Source organism: Rhinopithecus bieti, unplaced genomic scaffold, assembly GCF_001698545.2.
Source record: "Rhinopithecus bieti isolate Rb0 unplaced genomic scaffold, ASM169854v2 scaffold_14455, whole genome shotgun sequence".
Classification (NCBI taxonomy): Eukaryota; Metazoa; Chordata; class Mammalia; order Primates; family Cercopithecidae; genus Rhinopithecus; species Rhinopithecus bieti.
The window spans coordinates 1,135,727-1,145,439 of record NW_016807905.1 but is presented as its reverse complement, the minus strand read 5'-3'; the positions used below and the strand labels follow the sequence as shown (position 1 = coordinate 1,145,439).

The 9,713-nt window shown below is 52.0% G+C and overlaps 1 protein-coding gene across 1 annotated transcript in view; it reads left to right on the top strand.

Annotated features, from left to right (window-relative positions):
* SNTA1 (syntrophin alpha 1) overlaps positions 1–8,967 on the top strand; it is a 38,491-nt gene extending 29,524 nt beyond the window's left edge. Inside the window, exons 4-8 of the mRNA XM_017884091.1 lie at positions 4,141–4,348; positions 4,496–4,626; positions 6,586–6,782; positions 8,033–8,220; positions 8,322–8,967. Of these exons, the coding sequence (XP_017739580.1) occupies positions 4,141–4,348; positions 4,496–4,626; positions 6,586–6,782; positions 8,033–8,220; positions 8,322–8,414 (817 nt within the window). The 3' untranslated portion in view covers positions 8,415–8,967. The remainder of the gene's footprint in view (positions 1–4,140; positions 4,349–4,495; positions 4,627–6,585; positions 6,783–8,032; positions 8,221–8,321) is intronic.
* The last annotated feature ends 746 nt before the right edge of the window (positions 8,968–9,713 follow it).

The window sequence follows — 9,713 nt, the reverse complement described above, 5'->3', positions numbered from 1 at the left end:
CCTACTTTTTTTTTTTTTTTTTTACAGAGTCTCACTGTGTCGCCCAGGCTGGAGTGCAATGGTGTGATCTTGGCTCACTGCAACCTCCGCCTTCTGGGTTCAAGCAATTCTCCTCCCTCAGCCTCCCAAGTAGCTGGGATTACAGGCGCCCGCCACCATGCCTGGCTAATTTTTTGTATTTTTAGTAGAGATGGGGTTTCTCCATGTTGGTCAGGCTGGTCACGAACTCCTGACCTCAGGTGATCCGCCTGCCTCGGCCTCCCAAAGTGCTGGGATTATAGGTGTGAGCCGCTGTGCCCTGCCCAACTTTTGTATTTTTTGTAGAGATGGGGTTTCACCATGTTGGCCAGGCTGGTCTCGCACTCCTGACCTCAGGTGATCTGCCTGCCTCGGCCTCCCAAAGTGCTGGGATTACAGGCATGAGCCATCGTTCCCAGCTCACCTCCATTTTATAGATGAGGACAGAGAGGGGAAGGAACCTGCTTGAGATCACACAACCAGAAAGGGTGGCGCTTGCCTCATTCCTGGTAGTCCTTTCTGCTTTGGAAGCTGCAAGATGCCTGAGTGATGGTGGTGGCTGAATGGCGCATATTTGGTCAAGTGGGATATGCAGTGTTGGAGGTGATGTTTAAGTGGTATATGCATTACAAGCTTGGGCTGTGGGTCCTAGTGACACCTAGGGTTCAATGCCAAGCAAATGCCCAACATTGGCTGGGAGGGCTGGTTAATGTCCAGTATCCAAATCTCTTGGTCTCACTTGATGCCACACCTCTTGCTTGCCCCCATGAGGCAAGAATTGGTGATTCACAGGTCACTTGCAGATGCTCTCCAGAAGAGCCTTTGTTTTTGTTTTTGTTTCTGAGATGGAGTCTCGCTCTGTTGCCCAGGCTGGAGTGCAGTGGTGCAATCTTGGCTCATTGTGGTCCCCTTCTCCTGGGTTCAAGCGATTCTCCTGCCTCAGACTTCCCAAGTAGCTGGGATTACAGGCACCTGTCAACATGCCCAGCTAATTTTTTTTTGTATTTTAGCAGAGACAGGGGTTCACCATGTTGCCCAGGCTGGTCTTGAATTCCTGAGCTCAGGAATTCTGCCTGCCTCGGCCCCCCAAAGTGCTAGGATGACAGGCATGAGCCACCACGCCCGGCTGTATTTTTACTAGAGATGGGGTTTCACCACATTGGCTAGGCTGGTCTCAAACTCCTGACCTCAAGATCCATTCACCTTTGGCTCCCAAAGTGCTGGGATTACAGAGGTGAGCCACCATGCCTGGCCCGGAAGGGCCTTTTGTGAGGGTGAAGGTGAGGTAGTATTAGTCCTTTCAGAGACTCATAGAACCTTAGACTCCCAGCCTGATCCCAGACATTACCTGAAACATGTGTATATGTTTCTAAGTGTGTGCACATGTAGATGACATGTAAATGCAAGTGTTTATATGTATATGTGAGAGCATTTGCATGTGAGTATAGATTTGTACGTGTTTATATGTTATTTGTATATGTGTATGCACATATGTGTCTGCATGTGTGTTTGAACATGTACATGCCTGAATATATATGTAATCTGAATATAACTGGGGTTCCATATGGCCCACTGTCAGTGCAGTATCCCAGTCATAGGGATACAGCCTGGCAACCAAAATATAATGAAAACTACTTCAAACTTTTACTCAATGTTAGGATTGAACTGGGCTGCAAGTATAGAAACTCCAACAAGCAATTACTTAAATAAAAGGGGTTAATTTTCCCACGTTTAAAAAAAGTCCAGGGGTCCGCTATTCAGGCTGCTGTAGATGCTCAAGGATGCCAGGCTTCTAGCTTCCTGCTCTGCCATTTTAATTATGGGTGGTTTTCTTCTTTGTGGAGGCAGGATGGTGGCTGCATCCCAAGAACTGTGTTCATATTCCAGGCAGAAAGAAGACAAAAGCCAAAGAGTCTTTTCTCCTGGTATTTTGGCTATCTGTTGCTATATCACAAACCATTCCTAAAATTTAGTGGTTTAGAAAACAATAATTTATTATTTCTTTTTTTTTTTTTGAGATGGGGGATCTCACTCTGTCACCCAGGCTGGAGTGCAGTGGTGCAAGCTCAGCTCACTGCAACCTCCACCTCCCGGGTTCAAGTGATTCTGGTGCCTCAGCCTCCCAAGTAGCTGGGACTACAGGTGCCCACCATGACATCTGGCTAATTTTTTTGTGTTTTTAGAAGAGATGGGGTTTTGCCCTGTTGGCTAGGCTGGTTTTGAATTCCAAGTGATCTGCCCCGCTCAGCCTCCCAAAGTGCTGGGATTATAGGTGTGAACCACCATGCCTGGCCTCAAACCTCTTTAGTTTTGTTGTTGTTGTTTTGTTTTTCTTTTTGTTTTTGTTTTTAGATGGAGTTTCACGCTTGTTGCCCAGGCTGGGGTGCAATGGTGCGATCTCGGCTCACCGCAACCTCCACCTCCCGGGTTCAAGCGATTCTCCTGCCTCAGCCTCCCTAGCACCTGGGATTACAGTCATGTGCCACCATGCCTGGCTAATTTTGTGTTTTTAGTAGAGACGGGGTTTCTCCATGTTGGTCAGGCTGGTCCTGAACTCCTGACCTCAGGTTATCCGCCCGCCTCAGCCTCCCAAAGCGCTGGGATTACAGGCATGAGCCACTGCGCCCGGCCTGTTTTTCTGTTTTTTAAGATGAGGTCTTGTGCTGTCATCTAGGCTGGAGTGCAGTGGCACCCTTATAGCTCACTGCAGCCTCAAACTCCTGGGCTCAAGTGATTCTCCTGCCTCAGCCTCTAAGTAGCTGGGACTACAGGCACGTGTCACCATGCCTGGCTAACTAAAAAAAATTTTTTTTTTGGGCTGGGTAGAGTGGTTCATGCCTGTAATCCCAGCACTTTGGGAAGCCGGGGCGGGCGGATCATGAGGTTAGGAGATCGAGACTATCCTGGCTAACACGGTGAAACCCCGTCTCTACTAAAAATGCCAAAAATTAGTCAGGCATGCTGGCAGGTGCCTGTACTTCCAGCTACTCAGGAGGCTGAGGCAGGAGAATGGCATGAACCCGGGCGGCGGAGCTTGCAGTGAGCAGAGATCGTGCCACTGCACTCCAGCCTGGACGACAGGGCGAGAGTACATCTCAAAGAAAAAAAAAAATTTTTTTTTTTCTTTTTTAGAGATGAGTGTCTCACTTTGTTGTCCAGGGTGGTCTTGAACTCCTGGGCTCAAGCCATCCTCCTGGCTTAGTCTCCCGAAGTTCTGGGATTACAGGCATGAGCCACCATGCCCAGGCTAGTTTTTTTTTTTTTTTCCTGCTCTTATTAGTGAATTAGTTTGGTTCTACGCAACAAGGAGAACCTGAGAGCTGGCCCAGAAGAGGATGTTCCTTAGAAACCAGGAGAAAGGGGCAAGATTAGGAATGGTCACAAAGCAATAATTTAGGCCCCATCACACCATCGTGCATGTTTGAGTGTGTGTGTGTATTTGTGTGTATATGCATATGTGTAGGCCGGGCACGGTGGCTCATGCCTGTAATCCCAGCACTTTGCAGGGCAAGGCAGGCTGATCATTTGAGGTCAGGAGTTCGAGACCAGCCTGGCCAAGATGGTGAAACCCCATCTCTACTAAAAATAAAAAAAATAAGGCCGGGCACGGTGGCTCATGCCTGTAATCCCAGCACTTTGGGAGGCCGAGGCGGGTGGATCACGAGGTCAGGAGATCAAGACCATCCTGGCCAATATGGTGAAACCCCATCTCTATTAAAAATACAAAAATGATCTGGATGTGGTGGCGTGCACCTGTAATCCCAGCTTCTTGGGAGGCTGAGGCAGGAGAATCGCTTGAACCTGGGAGGCGGAGATTGCAGTGAGCCGAGATTGGGCCATTGCAGTGCAGCCTGGGTGACAGAGCGAGGCTCTGTTTCAAACACAACAACAAAAACCCCACAAAAGACATGAATATGTGTGTGTGTCTCACACTCTCTTGTCCCTATGCCCCATAAGGCCCCAGCAACTGCGGCTGGAGCCCAGCAGTGAGGGTCGCTCCTGATTCTCAGGGATATCCCCCTGGTTTCTCCTGGTTTGGTGGTGGGTGGGGTTTCTTGAGCCAGGGTTGGGCAGCTGCAGCCTAGTGGTCAGGTCCTTGCCTCTACCCATTTGTGCCTGCAGGTATCTGGAGATCTGCTCGGCAGAAGGCCAAGACACCCTATTCCTGAGGGCCAAGGATGAGGCTAGCGCGAGGTCGTGGGCGAGTGCCATCCAAGCCCAGGTCAACGCTCTGATGCTGCGGGTCAAGGATGAGCTGCAGGCACTGCTGGCAGCCACCAGCACAGCTGCGAGCCAGGACATCAAGCAGATTGGCTGGCTGACTGAGCAGGTGCCTGCTGGGCCTGGGACCTATCCCTCCCTCTCTTCTGCTCCTTTGGAGCTGGCCCTGTTCCCAGTGCCCTGGCCACCTTGCCCCGCCCGGGTCCTCTGCCTTCTCTTCCCCTACCCATCCTCACTGCTGTTTTGTCCCCTGCAGCTGCCCAGTGGGGGCACGGCCCCCACCCTGGCCCTGCTGACTGAAAAGGAACTGCTCCTCTACTCTTCTCTCCCTGAAACCCGCGAGGCCCTGAGCCGGCCAGTCCGTACTGCCCCACTCATCGCCACCAGGTACCCACGGGCAGGGGCAGTATGTCTCCCCCAGAACTTGCTGGGAGATGCTCCAGCAGGGCCCCAGAAGCTGGGAACTCCAGCCCTGTCCACCCTCAGCTATTCCCCAGGTGACCTGAAGCAAGTCTCTGCCCTGTCTGGGCCTCAGTTTCCTTATCTGTAAAATGGGTGCTTGGAACAAAAGGATATAAAGTCCCCACTAGCCACTCATTCATTGACACTTATGCCTTATGCTGCATGGGTCAGAGGGCACAGAGCTGACCCCAACAGTCGCTGCCTCCAGAGAGAACCTTGTCTGGTTGGGGAGACAGACCCAGGAACAGCCATTACAGTGCAGAGTTTGTAGGAGCCACTTAACTCTGTAGGGGTAGTTGAGGAAGGCTTCAGGGAGGAGGTGACGTCTGAGCTGGACTTTGATGGATGAGTAGAAGTTTTCTGTTTAAGAAAGGGTGAAAGAGCATCCCATGCAGAGAGAACATCATGGTCAAAGGTACAGAGGCATGAAGGGCCATAGTGTGTTCATGGAGCTATGAGTTTGTGATAACCAGAATTCATGCAGGAAATGGAGAGAAGGGAGTTGGCACGGCCCGATCTTGCAGAGCTTCTTTTGCCTGATTAAGGAATGTTAGCTTTATCTTAAGAGTTTGGCAGTGTTGAAGGGTTTAAGCTGGGGAGCGAGGTGCTCTGGTTTCTTTAAGAGAATCCCTGTGGCTGCCACGTGGAAGATGCAGCGGAGAGTACAGGATGGAAGTGGGGAAGCGCTGCAGTCATGCAGGAGAGATTATGGTGGCTGGGGGAGGTGGAGGTGGGCGGCAGGAGCAGATGGAGAAGAAAGGCAGCATTGGCATTGGAAACCACATGGGTGTAAAATTAACACGGCTCTGTGCTTGCCAGATGGGGCAGGTGAAGGAGGGGTCTGGAATGAACAGGAGGTTTGGAGCTGGTGTCTGGGTGAGCGTGGGACTGGGGGTGGGGGTGGAAAGGGAGGAGGCTGGAGCAAGATGCTGAGTCAAGTCCAGAGTGTGTGTGGGATGGAGAGGGAGCTTGGATAGGAAGCTTGGGGACTCAAGGGTCTGCAGCTCAGGGCTGGAAAGTGGAAGGCTGGCGTCAGCAGCAGTCTGAGGGGGAACTGAGCTATAGGAGAAAGAGTGGGTGAAGGGAGGAACAAAGAGGGATATGGAGCAGAACTCTTAGGTCTGCCCCAGAGAGGGGCAGTTGGCTTACCAAGGCCACACAGCAAGTGACAAGCTGCAGGGGTCTGAAGTCCTTGTCACCCATGTCTCCTTACCTCAGGCTGGCTCTGGCCCGTGTGTCAGGAGCCTGCTGGCTACTAGGGATAATTAGGTCCTGGATTGTCTACCTATTCAAGTGATTCAAGTCAGGCCACAAATGTTTATTGAGCACCTACTGTGGTCAAGCATAGTTTTACTTACTGGGAATACAGTGGTGAATGCAAGATCAACATTTCTAACCTAGCTGACATCCTAGTGAAAAAGACAGTAAAAAACCAACAAAACAAATAATAAAAAGTATAATTTCTGGTACCATGATGAAAAAGTAAGGCCAGTGAGTGACAAGGGTGCTATTTTGGACTGGCAGGCCAGGGAAAGCTTCTCAGAGGAAGTGACATTTAAACTAACATCTGAAGGAAGTGAGAGAGTGAGCCATGCAGATAATCAGGGAAGCGTGTATAGGCAGAGGGAACAGCATATGCAGAGGTGCTGAGGCAGGCGTGTGCTAGGTGTGTGTGAGGACGCCAGTATAGCCGGAGCCAAGGGAGCGACGGGGAGGGTGGCAGGAGATGTCTCCTGCTGAGTCAATCAGTGCCCCCTGGCAAGTCCTGTCCTGTTAGGTGGTAAAGGATTTACAGGGTTTTTCCCAGGTCACTGGCCCCTTTGCCCAGAACTATTTGCCCCCTGCCTGAGGCCTCATGCTCAGCCCTCTGCCCCTCACCCCCAGACTGGTGCACTCAGGCCCCTCCAAGGGCTCAGTGCCCTATGATGCAGAGCTCTCTTTTGCCCTGCGCACGGGCACGCGTCACGGTGTGGACACTCACCTGTTCAGCGTGGAGTCACCGCAGGAGCTGGCTGCCTGGACCCGCCAGCTGGTGGATGGCTGTCACCGGGCCGCCGAGGGTGTGCAGGAGGTGTCTACAGGTGTGCTGGGAGGATCTGGGAGTGTCCCTCTGGTAATGAGCCTCTTATCCCCAGGGGCATTCAAGCTTCCTTCTTTAGGGCACTTCAGGAGGGGACAGAAAATGGGGTTTGGAGGTCAAGGTGGGTGGATCACCTGAGGTCAGAAGTTTGAGACCAGCCTGGCCAACATGACAAAACCCCATCTCTACTAATAATACAAAAATTGGCTGGGTGTGGTGGCTCATGCCTGTAATCTCAACATTTTGCGAGGCTGAGGCGGGTGGATCACTTGAGGTCAGCAGTTAAAGACCAGCCTGGCCAAAATGGTGAAACCCTGTCTCTACTAAAAATACAAAAATTAGCCAGGTGTGGTGGCGGGCGCCCGTAGCCCCAGCTACTCAGGAGGCTGAGGCAGAAGAATTGCTTGAATCTGGGAGGTGGAGGTTGTAGTGGTCCCAGATTGCACCACTGCACTCCAGCCTGGGCAACAGAGCAAGACTCTGTCTCAAAAAGAAAAATAATAATACTAATAATACAAAAATTAGCTGGGCATGGTAGTAGGTGCCTGTAGTCCCAGCTATGCAGGAAGCTGAGGAACAAGAATCGCTTGAACCCGGGAGGTGGAGGTTGTGGTGAGCCGAGATAGTGCCTGCTGCACTCCAGCCTGGGTAACAGAGTAAGACTGTTTCTCCAACAAAAAAAAAAAAAAAGGAAGTTGGGTTTGGGCCCTCTGTTTTGGATGTGCAGGTGCCCTGGCAGGCAGAGACTCTTCTCCCTGGGGTTTTCTTGCTCCAGCTTTGTCAATCTGCTGGTGAGGATGTGAGAGATGGCACTTGGGGTACGGTTGCCAGAGGAAATACAGGACACCCAGCCTCATTTGAATTTCAGGTTAACAATGAATACTTTTTTCATAGAAGTATGCCCAAATTAGTCATTGTTTATCTGAAACTTAAATTTAGCTGGGCAACTCTGCAGGTCTCCAAGGGTGGTGCTTGGTCGATCTGATGATGCCTTTATCAGGAGTGAGCCTCCAGTCCATGGCAGATTTTAAGCTCCCCCTTTCCACTTGTGGACTGGAAGTGGGTGTAGGTCCTCTGAGGGTGGGGGTGATGACTCTCTGCAGGGTGGGTGTACAGGTGCCACGACAAACAGTGAGCCTTCTGTCCCTGGAGGCATTCAGGCCCCACTTTGTAAGCTGCAGTGGGGGTTGGAGGTTGGGGTGTAGTCTCTGAGGTGCCAGCTGTGCCTGTACCTATGTGCCCTCCCTGCAGCCTGCACATGGAACGGGCGTCCCTGCAGCCTGTCTGTGCACATCGACAAGGGCTTCACACTGTGGGCGGCTGAGCCAGGTGCAGCCCGAGCTGTGCTCCTGAGACAGCCCTTCGAGAAGCTGCAGATGTCTTCAGATGATGGTGCCAGTCTCCTTTTCCTGGACTTTGGAGGTGCTGAAGGCGAGATTGTGAGTGAGGGGCTGCCTTTCCACCCTGGGGAGGAGGGGGTGAGCACTCTTGGAGGCCAGGCTGGCCAGGGCCCTCACTCTTCTCTCCATCCACCCTGCAGCAGCTGGACCTGCACTCGTGTCCCAAAACCATAGTCTTCATCATCCACTCCTTCCTCTCGGCCAAAGTCACCCGCCTCGGGCTGTTGGCCTAGAAGTCGCCGGATGCACCAGCCCTGAAGAGGGGTGTCCATGACATGGCCTGAGCTGGGCCTCCACCGACTGCCTGCTCACCCCTGGGCTGAGGGAAGGGAGAGGAGAGGAACAAGGGCCTCCGAGACCCCACCCCTGAGGGAGACTGGATTGGTCTTGGGGCCCAGGGCCCAGGACCCAGACCCAGGACAGAGTGGACTCTGCCTGTGATGGGGTGGCCTTCCTGCTGCCCCCCTCCACTAGTGCCTTTTGCGGAGAGATATTTTGTGTACACAGAAGCCATTCCGAGTCTGGGACCTGCCCCTGTGCGGATCCTGACCCCAGCCAACAGCTGAGCTGCCAGGCCTCCTTGAGGCCCCTAAGCCACCCCCAGAGGTCCCATCTGAAGCTGGAGTCCCCTGGGGTCAGCGGCAAGAGAAACAAGAGGAGACTTTGTTTGTTTTTCCCCTCAGCCCTGCCACCTTGGGGAGTCTGGTTTTTCTTTTCATCCTCTCTCTCCTCCTTACTCTTGGATAAATAAACAGCCTATGAGCACACAGGCAGCCCGGCCCAGTGTCTGTGGTCTGTGCCTTGGCCTTTGGGTCCTGGGGTGGTCCCTGCAGTCCCAAGATGGACAAGACCAAGGACTGGGGCACCTTTCCCTGGAGAAGAACAGACTTTTACCACATGGGCCAAAGAGAGTGTATTGGTTATCTATTGTTGTGTGACAAATTACCCCACATTTTTTGCAGCTTAAAATGACAAATATTCATTATCTCTTAGGTTCTGTGGGTCAGGGATTTGAGAAAGGCTAAGCTGGGTTGTTCTTGTCTCAGGGTCGCTCATGAGGTTGCAGTCAAATTGTCGGCTAGGGCTGCAGTCATCTGAAGGCTTGACTGGGGCTGGAGGATCCATTCTAATACTGCTCATGCACATGGCTGTGGGTAGGAGGTCTCCGTTCCTCACCATGTAGGGCTAACCCTAGAGCTGCTGCTTGAGTTTTCTCATGATATGGCAGTTGGCTTTCCCCAGAATGAGACAGAAGAGAGAGCAAGGAGGAAGCCACAAACAGTGCCTCTTATGACCCAGTCTTGGAAGCTATACACTGTTGCTTCTGCTTTGTTCTATTTGTTAGAAGTGAGTCACTAAGTTCAGTCCACACTCAAGGGGAGGGGAATTAGGCTCCACTTCTTGAAGAAAGGAATGTCAAATAATTTGTGGATCCATTTCAAAGCCATCTTAGAGAGCTTCAGGACCCTTTCCTGCAGAAGGGAGGTGGAGTGGAATGTGTTTGGTGCTTCGGAAACTGCAATGTGCTGACT